This window comes from Candida pseudojiufengensis (genome assembly GCF_024610245.1).
Source record: "Candida pseudojiufengensis strain CBS 10847 chromosome Unknown scaffold4, whole genome shotgun sequence".
Lineage (NCBI taxonomy): Eukaryota > Fungi > Ascomycota > Pichiomycetes > Serinales > Debaryomycetaceae > Lodderomyces > Lodderomyces pseudojiufengensis.
In genome coordinates this window covers 116,413-132,414 of record NW_026261529.1, presented here as the reverse complement: position 1 = coordinate 132,414, position 16,002 = coordinate 116,413, and the positions used below count along the sequence as shown (strand labels likewise).

Sequence of the window (16,002 nt, the reverse complement as noted above, 5' to 3'; positions counted from 1 at the left end):
CACCTAAACCAGCAGTAGAGGGAGACCGGCTAACATATCATCATTTAATCAAATGCCAGAAGCAAATAGTTCAACTTTAACAAGACAGGGTATACCAAGGTTGATGTCAACTACAAAATCAAATACATCAACAAATAATTTATCAGGTTCAGGGTCTAATTCAAATTCTGGTTCAAGTAGTCCTAATTCTCCTGTTATTGAAAGTGATAATAATTTACAACAACCTCCAAGACGACCTTCATTTGGTTTGAATTTTTTAAATAATTTTACAATGCGTTCACAATCAGATGCGCCACCACAACAACAACAACTTATGTCAAATAGTCCTACTATTGCTAATATAAATAATTATATAGTTGATGATGATAATGATATAACATCTACTTCATTTCATGACACAACTGAGGAACAACCACCACAAACATCTTCACGTCCACAACCTCAACATACATCCACAGCAGTTTCATCTTCAACAATTAATAAGTTGTCAAGTGCAACTACTGAAAAAGATAAAACAGATAAAGATGGTCAATATTCAGTAAGATTAACACCATTAATTGATCATTCATCATCATCAAGTGGATTATATTTTAGTCCAATTATAAGAAAATTAAAACCAAATTCAAATTTAAGTATTGGAAGATATACTGAAAAAAATAAAGCAGCAGCTCATGCAAAACAAGGATCAAGTGCACCAGTTGTTTTTAAATCAAAAGTTGTTAGTCGAACTCATGCATTATTAGAATGTAATGAAGAAGGTCAATGGTTTTTAAAAGATTGTAAAAGTTCACTGGGTACTTTTTTAAATCATATAAGATTATCACCTGCATCACAAGAATCTTTAATGATGCCAATAATAGATGGAGATATAATTCAATTAGGTATGGATTATAGAGGAGGAACAGAAGAAGTTTATAGATGTGTTAAAATGAGATGTGAATTTAATAAAAGTTGGCAAAGAAAAGTAAATCAATTTAATTTAGAAATTCATCAAAAATTTAAAAATTTACATTTAAATGATGAATCATCACCAATAAATACTGAAAATATTCAAAATAATGGAGAATGTGCTATATGTTTAATGAAAGTTGATCCATGTCAAGCTATATTTATAAGTCCTTGTTCTCATCATTGGCATTATAAATGTATTAGACCTATAATTATAAAAAGTTATCCTCAATTTTATTGTCCAAATTGTAGAACAATGTGTGATTTAGAAACTGATTTAGATGATGATGATGATGAAGATGATGATAAGGATGGAAATAGTTGATGAATTTAGTTTTATATAGGAAGAATAAAAGAAGTTGTTTAGCATTATATTTGAGAGAGTTTCGTGATAATGTATTTATGACGACATTTAATATATCCGTAAAAAATGAAATTACGTTTTAAAGTATTCGATTCAAGTAATAACTTTGGGGATTTTTTCCTGTTTAATTTGGTCGTAAATAAAAATTTGCTCGTCATAAATTAAAAATCTCGTTCGACATAAACTCTTATGTTGATGTCGTTTTAATTTTTGTACAAAGTCGTCATAAATTTACGTTTTGACTAGTAACAAAAATTTTTATAATAACCACAACAGTTACAGATAAGTTTTAATCAAAAGATCAATCAAATTCAGTGATTCAAGTGTCAATTGAAATACAATTACAATCAAAATCACATTGCATTGCTTTGTCAAAAAGTCAAGAGATAGGTATGATTCAATCACTACCGTTTATTTAAAAATTCAAAATTTTGTTGCCACCCAGACGTGTTTTCATTTCAAGAAATTTAATGAATTATTTCGTGTTTCATTAAGTTATATTATATAACCTTATTATGTTGAATCTTATTATTAATCAAAAATTTCAGTTGGTGATATTGATTTCAAAAGTTGTTAACTAGCTTTGAGAGATGATAATACTGAAACATTATAATTCAAATTCGTCACTGAAGCCGAATTGACAAATATTGGTGACAAACAATTTAGAACTTATAATAAAAAAGATTATTATGATTTCGGATTTCTTTATCACCAGTTGTTATTCTTTCGGCTTTGGTGACGAGCTTGAATTTTTCGGTGAACCAGTGAACCAAAGATTTCTATTTAGGTTCATTAATCGAGCTCAATATGATGGTCCATTCATTGTTAGGAGTTGTAATACTATAGTATCAGCTACTTCAATTGGAGTTGAAAATCAAATACCTGGTATTATCAATCTGAGAAAAAGCAGTGAGGAAAAAAGGGTTGAGCAAAACGGTCTTTTAAAACAGTGAAAACAATATGAATTATATTATTTTATTATGGTTGGAATTAAGCCGATGGCTTGAGGGTAGAAGTATTTAAAATAATACTGAGGATGTGAAAGTGTCAGAATTTTTTGTTGGATAAATCACCAAGGGGGAACAAAGTCAATGTTGAAGCTAAGAAAAAACAAGACCTTTATAAGCAGTTTGCTCATGACCAAGTTTTAAAAGGATTGAATAGAGGTGGCCAAAAATATAGGATTATAAATTGAGACGATATGAGGAACGTTGAATCGGAAAAAAATAATTGGGTTCCCCATTTACCTAATCTACAAAGGCATTACTTACAGCTTTTAAAGCTGGGTACTCATCTTCAACACAATATCTAGCTAAGATTTTTCCTTTAGATTTTATGACTCTAACCTTCAAGTTTAAAAGGTTTTAAGAGTTTTAAAACCTAAAGGTAAACTTTTAGTTAGAAATTGTGCAGAAGATGGGACAGCTCTCAAAGCTCCTTATCTTAATTCATTAGGAATGCTAAATATTACAAGAGAATTATTTGTTCACTCCTACTCTATTTAATTCAACTCTAACTTATGGTCAATTAGTTATTCATATATAGGACAACAAGATAATGCACAAAAAACAATTATGGATTTAAATCATAGAGGTGACAGTATTTGTCATTTTACCTTAAAATTCCTAGAAGACCAGCTTTCTTTTGGGTTCAAAAGATTGAAATGTCCATTTTAGATAGTTAGTGTATTTTCAACGATTGTACAACAGCTCTAAATATCTGATCGTTAACTCATTTTCTCCTATTCTATCAATTTGGTAACTGTGGGTACCCATCCATGTTATGATAACTATAAAATATATATTAAAAGGTCTAATGTGATTGAGTGTTTGCACTTTTTCCTGTAAAGCAATTGATTAAGTCATTTAAATATTCAAATTTATACTCTCACAAAATGAATGATTATGTTTTACCGTTTGCTGACGAAATTTTAAACATCCTCAAATAATTGCTCTATTAAGTTTATCAATTCAACTGTACCTTGTAAGTTGAGTGCATTTAGGTTCAGCTAATTGTTACTCTTAAAAGATTTTTGCACAAAATGTTCCAATATCATTGAATTGTGTAGGTTCAAATTGTTGAAAATTTGAAAGTACTAAGGCTGTATGAGACAATTATATATAATCTATTCATCAATTTCTATAATTAATATTGCTCCAATTGATTGTTTGGGGTTCTATATTGCGGTAGATATCGATCAAATCAAATGTTATGAACTTGTTTTTATGCGTATAATGTATTGCGATGTTTTGGTTTTAAATCCCCACCTCTATGTTCACTTCGTTATCCATATCTCCTTCATGATTAGTTATATCGACATCTGTATATTCTGCATTGGATTTCAAATCATCTCCTTTTGGTAATGGTTCATGTTCACAAATGCTCATTTCGACAGTGTTCTCTCATTTGGTTTTCCAATTCTCTGGTTTAAATCAGCCCTGTCCCCGTCAAGAGTTGTATAGTTATTATAGTTACAAAAGATCGATGCTATATTTTAAGTCATTATTTTGTACATTTTCATAATTAGAATTGTACTTTCAGTAGTTTAATTCGGTTGAGTTTATTGGACTTGATTCATCTCTACCGATGTTGGTTTCAATATGTCTAGTTCTTTCGTTTTGGGTACTATACTTATTATGTTTCAAAATCGGTTGAGAATAATTCAATTATGATGGAAAATTTCTTTCAGTTAGTTTAACCTTTGAAAATGAATTGATTGTCCAACACGTGAATTTCAACATGAGAATTTGATTGATCCACTACGGAAGTAACATTTTCTCCAATTTCCTCTTCGTTGCCTGAGAGTTGATATTTCTGGATAATGATTGTCTACTTGTTAATTTGTATTGGCTTTTAGCAGTAGGTTCCTATTGAATGTGAGATGACCACCTGAGTTTTTTAGCGGATTGTCCATGACTAATTTCTACCCATTATCAGATAATTCTTGAAAACTCTTTAAAGTGAATTTGTAGTATTTAATTATTATATTCCAGATTGTGAGCTAAAACTTATGAAGATTTGCAATACTTTGACATAAATAAAAATCTAAATTTATTACTATCAAGTTGAAGTTTACACTTGAACACCAAGCAGTTCATAGATCAATAACTATTTCCTGGTTATAATGTATCTGCCGTATGAATGTTTATAGAATTTAAGTAGAACATTTTAGGTGTAATCATTTCATGTAACTTGGATGAGTTTACAACTTTTTAAGATAATACTTACGCGTGAAAAACATAAGATTAATTTAAAATGTAGCCTAGATCTAAGTATTTTTATGTTTACATCAATTTTTACAACTCATATTTGTTCACCATTAGAATAGTTTATTGATCAATAACTCATCTTAAAATACAACTATTATTACATTCGCTGAACTTATTATTGAAGAATATGTTCAAAAATATTTTACTTTATCATTCATACTATCAATGATTAACTCCTCAGATCTGTCAAAATGACTAAAATGAAATATGATCTTTATAAATTAAGAGAAAGAGACCCCGGTTTTAGCGAGTCTACTCAAGTAATGACTGATCATGGACCGGCTGACTATCAACAATTGAAAAAAATGCTTAAAGAAGGAGTTGACTTTAAAGTCCTAGCTATTAACAAAGAAACTGGTAGATTTATATATCGTTCTGGCTTACTTGTTGTCATGAATTATTCAAAAATTATGATGAATCATGTCGAAAATAATGGTGCTCACTCAATTGACTTTATGGTTAATAAATATACTCAAGTCATGAGTAGAAATGAATCAAATATACATATTGAAAGAGGAAGTCATTTAACATTTGATGTGACAGATGAACGATATTACATGCCTGCTGTGAGACCAAGATATTTGAAAGTGAATGAACCACAAAGAATTCAAACTAGGGTAAACGGTATAGATACTCAAATTGAAAAAGATTCTATTTTTAAAGATATGGTTGAACATTATGAAAATAATCATGAATTGGCATATGTGATTGGTGCTTTAGCTAAACGTTCGACTGTCAAAGAAGATACTATTTTTATATATTCTGTTAATGATGATATTTCGAAAGCTTTAACAACTTTAGACATAGCTTTTAAGAAAGGTTCTAGGAATAAAATAATCGTTAATGATTTAGATTTTTTCAATTACTATAATCAAATTTTCAGTGGTTTTAATGGTTACGATTATTTTAGCAAGATCCCACAACTTGCCTTCACAATGAATAAGGTAGAAGTACTCCACTTTTTAAGAGGTCTTTCAACCGTTGGAATTGATCATACAGATAATATGATTGTTTATACTCTAAAGGAGGAAGTTAAGGATCAGGTGTTACGATTGAGTTTACATGCTGGTCTAAATGCTTGTGAAATAAGAAATTCCGTAAGTATTACTCAAGAATTGAATATGCTGAATTATTCCCTTTCTATCGAATCAAGTGGCTTTAAAGAAGTGACCTACAAAGGATTGGTATTCCAAATTCATTTCAATAAAAACACAGGACATCCTGAAAATGATAAAATATATGATCATTTATTGTTAATAGGTCCTAAAAAGTTAATTGCTGGTACAGATATCAGATCATACAAAAACATGATCGTAACAAGTTTAAAATAAAAAAGTTTGAAATAAGCCTGGTGCTTAAATTATAACTATATTTAGTTCTCATAATAAATTATTTTACCTACTCTTTGATTAAAAATTTGATTCCGACTAATTTGTTTTTACTTTACGATATAGTTTATGTTTGGATCAACGGAAATATCGACATAAAAGTAAAAGATGAGAATTGTTTAGATTATGGAAACTATGAATATAAGTATTAAAAATTTGATATTTTTGAAGAGTAGGATAACTAAAGAATCTTATAACTATAGAACCAAGTTTTTAGAATCATAATCATCTTCAATTTTCAGTTAAAAAAAATCACCCGTTTTGACTAAATCTTTATAAACATCAATATTAGTTGTTCCATGTTGCTTATTCTTCTTTAGATTCAAAAGCTTCTTTTTTCAATTTCATTTCTTCATCTCGTTTTTCTTTTTCCCTAATTGCATTGGGAATTTTATTATCCAATACCTATTTATAATAATAAAAATATCAATGCTTTTATTATTATAAATAGGTATTGGATAATAAAATTCCGGTGGTATAGGATGCTTTTTTATGGGTTCACCTGGTGCTCTTTTCTTGAAATAATCTTCTCCCAAAATTTTAACAAAGTTGGGTATGAATTCTTTTGGAGCATTTGAATCACCAGCATCAGCTGATTTTAATAAATTATCTTCTTGTTTTAAATCTTTAGAACCAGGTGAAATTGGTTGATCTATATTGTCCTTGGTATTGCTGCTAAATTTATTATATTCATCATTAGCAGTACTTTCATTTCTCGTTATTTTATAATTTGGTTGCAAACTGGAGGCACTATCTCTTTCATTCGAAGATGGGACATGTGTTGAATCAATAACACCAGCATATGAGTCAATCACCATTGAAGAATTATCTAAATGATGTTTTTTACTTGTTGCACTTGAAGTTTCCAAATCTTGATTAGTTGGTGACTCTAAATTAATGTGAGATGTAGCATCGACCGAGTCTTTATGTTGAATGTTTTCTTTTTTGGATGGATTCATTGATTTGAAAGTTGTTGTTATTGTTAAAATTAGTTAAAATATATTTTTTGGGATTTTAAGTTATATTTATAAATATAATTAATGAGGGGAAATTATATATCAAAATTAAGTATACACAATTTTTTGATAATAAAATAATATGTGTTTCATCTTTTATTATAATTATTTGATTTTGTGTAATATTATATGTATCATATTAATTTTGAAAATTTCTTATCTTATGATTTTATAAAATATAAGTTTTATAATCTCTCACACCTTTAATTTAATTGGTCTAATAATTGGAAAGATATTCATAAACATGAATTGTCTTTACAATTAGATCGAATGAATGGAATTTGATTTGTTTTAAAATGAGTTGTTGCAAAATTTATTATAAAAATCACTTAAATTTCTGCTCGAATTTAATACCTTAAAACTTTATCATCTCTTTTCAATCCAATCCATACAACATTCGTTAAAAGACTAGGAAATCACCATCCATTATAACTGAGATTATTTTAATACTGTCTTGGCTAATCCTTTTAAAAATTTGTTAGGCAAGCTTATCCAAAGTTGTTGGAAACGAATAAATCGATTATACAATTTACTCATTTTGTGATGATCCAGTAATGAAACCAAATGCTGTATAACTAAGTCTTTTGAGCTAAACTTTGTATACAAATCCAAAAATTGGTTCATATAATTATCTTTCTTACTTCCATTTTCCTTGAATCAATATTTCAGTAGAGCATCCTTTGGGTTAAATGTAATTCAGATTTTATGGTTGACTCCAGCCTTAGATTGTACAACTTGTTTTCCACATTTGTATCTAGACAACGTTCCTCTTTAATAATTACTCCTATTTGAAAGTATTGCATAATTATCAATTCATAATTTGTAAACTTTACCAGATCATCTGGGTATCTGTTGGTAAGATCCTTTAGATTATATTTGTTTAAGTTTTGCAAAAAATGTTCCAAAGCACAAATTGAATGGTAATGAAAAGGTGAAATTTCCTGCGAAAGCCATTGATGAACAGTGAAGTTAATACTTAGTAATTTATTTATCAAAAGCCGTATAAAATTAATGCACTTATCGAATGATTGTACAAGAACAAGATCTAATTAATTTCCAACAATTTTGGACTGTTTGTATATTTTGCCCGTATCTTTGGAGTCAAACTTTCGTAATATTCTTCTTTATTGTTAGTGGGTAATGATTTCCAAAATAAGGTGACTAATTCATTTATTCGATATTAACTTTGATAATTCTTTAACTGAAAAGGGTTGGCCTTTTTTTCAATTGATGCCAAAGATCATCAGTTCTAACTTGTGAAGACATTATACTTGCTTCAATGTTGAATGATAATCTCGCAAATGATAGAAACAACCTGAGAAAACCATTTTGATCTGATTTTTAATGAAAAATTTTGATGGATTGAATTTGACTTGCTTCTGTTAATAAATAATTGTCACGTGCGTCTTTTGCTTTATCTTCACATTATTGCTCTATAGGTGTAAATAAATGAAACTTATACCACTTCAGACAATTCAACGGAATACAATTCGTATTTCCCGTTATCATGATCCATCAATTTTTGATGCTCGTTACAAGTAAAATACCTATTGAGTTAAATTTATGTAAAATTTTTTGCTCCATGTTTTTAAAATCGAGTTTTTAATTGGACATTCAGAAAAGAAAAGACTAACTTACCTAATTAACTAATAAAAGACATTTGAATTTATCATTGTTATTGATTGAAAGATATTTCTAGTGTTATTAATGTAAAAAAAAATGTAATGATCAATCTCTGTATAAATTTTTAAAAGATAAATAAAAAAAAATTTGAAACAGAATTTGCCAAGAAATAATATTTGTTTTTTAAAATTTTGCAGCAATTAAAAACCCCTAACATCTTGTGACAAAAAACAAGTCTTAATAGACATATCAAAAATTTCTGGTGGAACTAGGGATCTAAATTGGGAAGACTTAAGTAACCTAATGAGAATTATTTGTACAACTGACTTTTTGAATTGGAAGTTTCGTTTTATATTCAGAAAAACAAAAGAATTAAAGCAAACAAAAGAATTAAAGCAAACATGACATTCCCTTCACAAATAGATCAATTCTCTACAATTTTAACAATTAAATTAAAGATTTTTATTAATTAAAGAGTAACATGACATTCCCTTCACAAATAGATCAATTCTCTACAATTTTAACAATTAAATTAAAGATTTTTATTAATTAAAGAGTATTTAAGAAGTATATAAAATAATTCATCTCTCATAGTAGCATTATGAAAAGATTAAAGTCAAATATTAAACTCTAAATAAATAGCACTCTTATAATAATAAAGCAGCACCTAATAAGACAGCACCTCCAACTTGCATTTTACCGGCACCAGCTGAGTATGATGAAACAGTAGCATTAGCATGAGTTGATGGAGCAGCAGATGATTCAGTTGATGATTCACCAGCAACAGTGGTTTTTTCACCTTCTTCTTCGCTAGTTAATGGACAGTATGTTGTATAAGTTGTAAATTCTTCGGTAACTGTCAAAATTCCCGTAGTTACTGGGACCTCAGTACATTTATCTTCATGACAACTAGTCACAGTGATAATCTGGAAGTATAGTTAGTAAAAGTTGAGTTATACAATTAAAAAAATATCATTCTTTTACATACAGTGGTTCCAATGTCTGTAACAGTTGAATTATAACTGGCTAAAGCACTTGAGGCAATTGATAAGATAGCTAAGGTTGAAAATTGCATTTTTTTGATATATAAGCGAAGGAATAAAGTTTGTTTGATATTGAGAAATAAGAAAAAGAAGTTAGATTAAAATTTAATTTGGTGACGATTTAAGCTTTATTTATATTTTTTTGGTGATAAAAATTTTCTCAATGATTGGGGGGTTGTATGCAGTATTTTTGTTTTTGTGTAACTCATCCAAAACAAACAATAAAAAATTTAAATTGCTTTTAATTAGCAATTTCAATTTTAGTGTGATAATTTACTAGATTATTCTATTTATAGTTGTTTTGATTCTTAATTGGGTAATTCGATTGCCTTTGATGAAAAGAATTGAATTTAAGTTTGAGTAATCATAACAAATACGTAAAAGTAAATAATAATGTCAAAATCATAAAAATAATAGAAGAAATTGGGTAAAAAAATAATGATAATTTTTAAAGGTACCCTTCGTAAGAATCAACTAGTGATAGTACCTTAGATCAAATGAAACCTGGTTGATTCAAATGTACTGGCTTATTTACTAGTATGATTTAGCTTCCAAATAATCAGCTGGCTATAGTAAAATTTTAAGTTTTTAAAGTTTTTAGTTATCTATGAATAATTTTACTTGTTTGTGTAAATCTATTGTTCGTCAAAATATTTTATAAATTTTATAAATTAATAATAATAAATTATTATTTAATCTTGACTAATAGACCGCAGTAATTATCGAATAAAGATAACTAATACTTAGTCACAAATAACACCAATCAATCGACCGGCCGTATACTAAATAATGAATCTAATTAATTAATAGTTTGACTAAAATTAATTAATTAGGAGAAGAGTCTTTTGATTATGAGAATTGTACACAAATTACACGAGATTTATCATATAAATTTTAAAATAATTGTAAGGTACTTGAGATTATTGTACAAAATTATTATTTATAATAATATATAAAGACACGACAAATTATTTACTCATTTTACATATACCCAACATGTACATATCATAAACAAAATTATTTATGGTTAGAAGCGGACGGACTAAAAACCAGCCCATAAAAATTGAAAACAAAACAAACCGTGGGCCAACTTCTCTCGAGGCAAGTTCCGTAATTATTAGTAAAAAAAACCCTGTTGATCACTATTTGACGCGAGATTTTAATCAAAACATCAAGTAGAAGAGAAAGTTTGTTTATATTTTTATATCTTCTCCTAATAATAAGACTATTATTCTTTTCCTTCTCGAGTAACTTTTGAAACTTCTTTCATGGAGGGAAGAACTTTCCTGTCTTTCGGAGAATTCTTCTTATTTTTTTTACGGATTTATTATTCGAGATTATTGTTCCTTACTTGGCTCGTAAAATTATTTTATCATCGTTTATTTTTTCTGTGATTTAATTTATAGGATATTATTTAAGTATTGTTGTAGAGATTTAAAAGATTAGTATTGAAGTTTGGATTTATCTTCTTCATCATGATCAAGGTCTTTTGGTTTCTATGATCCTCATGTTAATGATTACAAGTATTGGTTTCAACTAAAACTAAGTGTCATGCAAAAGTGTAGGTTGTTTAATAATTTTTTGTAGACTTAAAAGCTGATTTCTCAATTATTCTCAATTTTAATTGTTTCAGATTTGGTACAAATTAATGGGAAATTTACCCCGTAAAATTTAAAATTAGAATTTAATTTAAACATCACGAAAGAAATACCGGTAAGCAAACAAGTTAAATATTTTTAATTATTATGATACTATTAGCATGACTTATTCTACTATTACAATTAGTTAAAATCACTTGAGAAACCAGTGGTTTGTAAGACGTTTTACAGTTTGAGGATGTATCACTAGGGAAAAAAAATAGAGAGATGATAAGGTTATTCCAGATATGTTTGATAAGAAGTTAACTTGAACGTTAAACTTATATTACTTTGTACCTGAAATTTTTTGTTTTTAGCAAATTACGAGCTAAAAATTTGATACGGGGATCGGTGGCGTTAAACGCAAATTCAAACTTTACAACTTAAGCATTTATTTAGACTATTATATTCAAAATTTGTAGTGGTAAAAGAATAAGTTTCATTCATTGTCGTAGTTGTTTCTTTTAGATGATAAGTGTTCATAAATTTAAATAATTTAAGTACCTTGACAAACTGTTGGAAAGAAAAACGAACTTACAAAATGTTGTCTTAATCTTTCGTATATTTCCTGTTATCCCAACCACTAGGAACATGGAAAAATGTGATAAAGGTTCGGTGTAGTGAGAAGTTACAAATGTTAATGTGTGTGCAATTACAGAATTGAGATATAAAGATGAACAACAATCAAATAATTCACTTACATTATTGAGAGTTATACCTGATATAGATACATTTGGTGATAAAAAAGCTGTTCTATCAATTAAAAAGGATCAGTTGAAATTGTGAAAGATTTGAATATTTATATTTTAAGGGATTATTCTGGTAATATAAAAAAACCAAGACTTAATGGATTCGAACATGATCCCAGTGTAATGTTAGATCTTACAAACAAATCATTAGAAGAAGGTGGTTTCATCAATGGTGAAGAATTTAAAAATAGAATCTCGGCAGCGGTTATCAAATTTGGGAATAGAAATATTCACATTTTATCTGTTTATGCACCAAATGTAGACAGATTTTACACTGAGGATAGTGGAAGGTATGTGAAAAAATCAATACAAATTTTTATATGGATTTATTTACATACCTTCGAAACTTACCAATTGCAGAACTCTGGTTTTTAGGGGACTTTGATTTAGTCCAGTTTCAACAATTCACTATGAAATTACCATACCAAATAAAAAAACAATTGTTGAAAATTGTTGAAATTGACTTGTTTTGTTCGGCAGGGCAACATCATCGTAAATTGTTGGAATTGGGCCAACTTAAAACTTCCCAAAATTAAACCTCTGAAATTGGCAAGTTACGAAGTTACCAATCATCGATCGACATGCATTGTCAAATTAAAGACAAATATTATCTTGTGGATTTAACATGCTTGCGCCCGATTGCACTATTGTTAGTAATAACGGTGGTTTGAATTGTCGTGTTGATGCTATAATCTTATCTTATGTCAAAATTGGTTCTGTCTCAAAATTTACCGTGGCTGAAGAGCCTTAGTTCAGAACTCATGCTAGTGTCAAATCAAGTTTGAAAAGATCAATAATGGATTTTGAAGAAGTGAATATTAAAAAATTGTAAATTGAAAAAACGACCAGGTAAGTGCAACTCCAATGATGGAATTTACTTGCCCTTGCAAAAACTTTCATAACAATTCAATCGGGGAAATACCATCAGATGTAATAAGTAATCATATAACTGCGAATCATGACATTCCAGATGAAGTTTTAGAAGATAATGTTGAAGCTGATCGTTATTTGTCTGAGTCTAATCATCACTATGCATATTATGACATCAAGCTTAAATATATAGATAATCAAAGGACATCCCAATATTGGTGAATTGAAATTTCCATATCCTTAAGCTTGACATCATAATATGCATAACTATGCCTAGAAAGAAATAAATAACCTTTAACTTCTTCTTCGTCCTCCAAAGTTTCTTCAGGAACATCATAATTTGAAGTTTTGATTTTAAATAACACCTGATGGTACATCTTCAATTGACTTGTTATAATATAATTTTTTACAAGCACAAATAAACTCCATTACAAGTTGCATTCATTAAATCACTTTTTTTTTCAAATTTATACACAGCATTAATGAATGTTCCAGTGCATTGAAAAGATAACAAAATAGCATTGGAGTTGCTAAATTGATACATGATTTTCTTTTGTAAATTCAATGTAAGTAAAATATTAATTTTGGAATAATTTTTTCATGACACTTCCAATTAATCGTTCTAAATAACTCAATAACGCCTCATCATGAAAAGTTGGCAAAGGTAAATGATACAACGGTAAGGTTAATCCTATGAATCAAATTGTTAAACACATACACACAAAAATTGATATTTATTGTCCCAAGTGACTTGATTTATCCAGGTTTCCATCGTATTGAAGAACGAGGTGATCAACTTTGTTATATCTATACTCCCACATCAAACACTCGGTTATGGATTGAATGTGATTATGCAGTGGATTATTTAGATGTGGTGGAGAATAATCATATTTCTTTGTACTCATATTTATGATTTAATGAAAGATCCATGTGTTTAAATTGACTTCAACATTCCAAGACTCTTCAAAGCAATAATTAGTGGCTCCTTCATTATCTTATGACATGATATTAACTGATGGTTGATTGGATTATGATTTGTTTCAACATCCACTTGATTTCCATTGACGCGTCCAACAAATACTCTTTGAATCAAAAGTAAGTATAAGTAACACAGTTGCTTTTGTGTAAAATATTGGCGCTACCCTGGCTGCAAAATTAACCTCTTCAAAAATGGCCATGCGCAAATGAACTGCTAAACATTGATGTCTTCAGAAGCATGAAATCAAACAGGTTGAAAGTTTAAGAGTTCTTAGCACATCCAAGACCCTACATAGTCTGAACACTGTATGTTTCCAAAAATTAATCTGATATCTATTAAAATACTAATATACAATTTTTTTTTTTGATCAAAACATCAAAAAACTCCACCAACACTCAATCCAACCCTCTCTACGCCTATTGCTGCATATTTTACCAACAACTGTAGGCTCCGTCGACTGTGAGGTTCAATCCCGTCGTGTAGGACGATGCTGACTCAGATGCCAAATATAGTATTGAACCAACAAATTCTTTTGGTTCAGCCATTCTTCTCATTGGAATTTTAGATTCCCATTCAGCTTTCATATCAGCATGACCACTTATAACATTTCTTGTTAAAGGAGTCAATATATAACCAGGACTTAAAGTATTAACTCTTATATTGTATTTAGCCCATTCACAAGCTAAAGATTTTGTTAAATGTATAACACCAGCTTTTGACATATTATACATACATTGAGGTTGAGGATCATTTACTATAGTACCAGACATTGAACCAACTAATATTATAGAACCTTTTAAATTATTTGCAATTAAAGGTCTTGCAAAAGATTGTGAAACATAAAATGCACCTAAACCATTAACTTTCATTATAGATTCAGCATTTTTTGCAGGATAATCTTCAGCTGGGAAATTTTCAGCATAACCAGCAGAATTTATTAATAAATCTGAAATTTTTTCATGATGTTCATTTATAGCTTTAAAAGTTAATTCAACACTTTCAGCATCTCCAATATTACATGACCAAGCACTAACTTGTCCTATTGGAGATTCATGTTTGCCCTTTAAAGTTTCTTCACCCCATGCTAATATATCTTTTGCAGATTGTTGAGTTCTTTCTAAATTCATATCAACTAAAGCGATGTCAGCTCCTTGAGCTAATAAAGCTCTTGCTACAACTGCTGCTAAACCACCTGAACCACCAGTTAATATAGCTAATCTTCCATCTAATCTAAAATTTGGGACGATATTGTCATATGAATAGTATGATGATGCATCCATTGTATAGTTAACGATTGATAAATATAATTTGAATAAGTTAATGAATAAAGATAAGTTTACTAGAGAAAGAAAAATATCAGATAAAGATAAACTTGGTGATTTGAATTATAATTTATATGAAAATTGGGATTTTTGATCATGAAATGTTTCTTTTTTGAATTTTTATTTTTTATTTTTTTATCAATATTTTTATTTTCTTAATCTTACACAATTTTAAATCTAACAACTACAACATTAGAACACCCCCCTCCTCCTTTAACTGTCTAAGATTTCTATAGATACTCAGCAACTAAGAGAAGAGATAAGGACAAGTCTTTTGTTAAAACGGCTTCATTTACATATACACAGTTTATCCCTAAGAAAATCTATAAATAAATTATGTTTTGATCAGGCGGGATAATTATTATAGATCTTCTACATGGAACAATTATTATAATGAATTTTCCCCAATCCTCCAACTTATTTAGTAAATAGATAATCTTTCCGTATGTTTTACCGTTGAAAAAAAAAATATGAAACGGTTAAAATTGAATTAGGTGGTTTTTTTATCGGAGGAATAATAATTTTTTGTTTCAGTTACACAACTATTTATTTACTCAGTACACACAAGTGGGCTATCGTTTTTATCGACGTAGTATTTATTTTATCCCTTATTTATTACTACCTAGTATGATTTCATTGCAACTTTCGATGCAAATAGTGATAATCCTTCCGATCCAGCCATCACCTATTGGATCGCAGCAATTTGATATGCTTTACTTGAATCTGTAGCGTTGAATTATTGTCAAAAATGTCTACTCTTTGTTCTACACATGTAACGAATTTACACTTTAATA

At 28.8% G+C, this 16,002-nt stretch overlaps 6 protein-coding genes across 6 annotated transcripts; 3 read left to right on the top strand and 3 right to left on the bottom strand. All coding sequences in view use genetic code 12, as the record gives it.

The window, feature by feature from the left end:
* Positions 1-52: 52 nt before the first annotated feature.
* On the top strand, positions 53-1,273 carry KGF55_002760 (ubiquitin-conjugating protein; the record flags this gene model as incomplete). The annotated part of the gene is made up of 1 exon (XM_051757479.1): positions 53-1,273. The coding sequence occupies one exon, from the start codon at positions 53-55 to the stop codon at positions 1,271-1,273; it is 1,221 nt and encodes a 406-aa protein (XP_051614201.1).
* Positions 1,274-4,781: 3,508 nt separating this feature from the next.
* Positions 4,782-5,912, top strand: KGF55_002759 (uncharacterized protein; the record flags this gene model as incomplete). Its single annotated transcript, XM_051757478.1, has 1 exon — positions 4,782-5,912. The coding sequence occupies one exon, from the start codon at positions 4,782-4,784 to the stop codon at positions 5,910-5,912; it is 1,131 nt and encodes a 376-aa protein (XP_051614200.1).
* Positions 5,913-6,313: 401 nt separating this feature from the next.
* KGF55_002758 (uncharacterized protein) lies at positions 6,314-6,928 on the bottom strand (the record flags this gene model as incomplete). Its single annotated transcript, XM_051757477.1, has 1 exon — positions 6,314-6,928. One exon carries the CDS (start codon positions 6,926-6,928, stop codon positions 6,314-6,316), a length of 615 nt encoding a protein of 204 aa, XP_051614199.1.
* A 2,327-nt stretch (positions 6,929-9,255) lies between these two features.
* KGF55_002757 (uncharacterized protein) lies at positions 9,256-9,683 on the bottom strand (the record flags this gene model as incomplete). The annotated part of the gene is made up of 2 exons (XM_051757476.1): positions 9,256-9,534; positions 9,597-9,683. 2 exons carry the CDS (start codon positions 9,681-9,683, stop codon positions 9,256-9,258), a joined length of 366 nt encoding a protein of 121 aa, XP_051614198.1.
* Positions 9,684-12,160: 2,477 nt separating this feature from the next.
* Positions 12,161-12,788, top strand: KGF55_002756 (uncharacterized protein; the record flags this gene model as incomplete). Its single annotated transcript, XM_051757474.1, has 2 exons — positions 12,161-12,327; positions 12,692-12,788. The coding sequence occupies 2 exons, from the start codon at positions 12,161-12,163 to the stop codon at positions 12,786-12,788; spliced, it is 264 nt and encodes an 87-aa protein (XP_051614197.1).
* Positions 12,789-14,317: 1,529 nt separating this feature from the next.
* ARD (Ardp) lies at positions 14,318-15,166 on the bottom strand (the record flags this gene model as incomplete). The annotated part of the gene is made up of 1 exon (XM_051757473.1): positions 14,318-15,166. One exon carries the CDS (start codon positions 15,164-15,166, stop codon positions 14,318-14,320), a length of 849 nt encoding a protein of 282 aa, XP_051614196.1.
* Between the last annotated feature and the right edge of the window lie 836 nt (positions 15,167-16,002).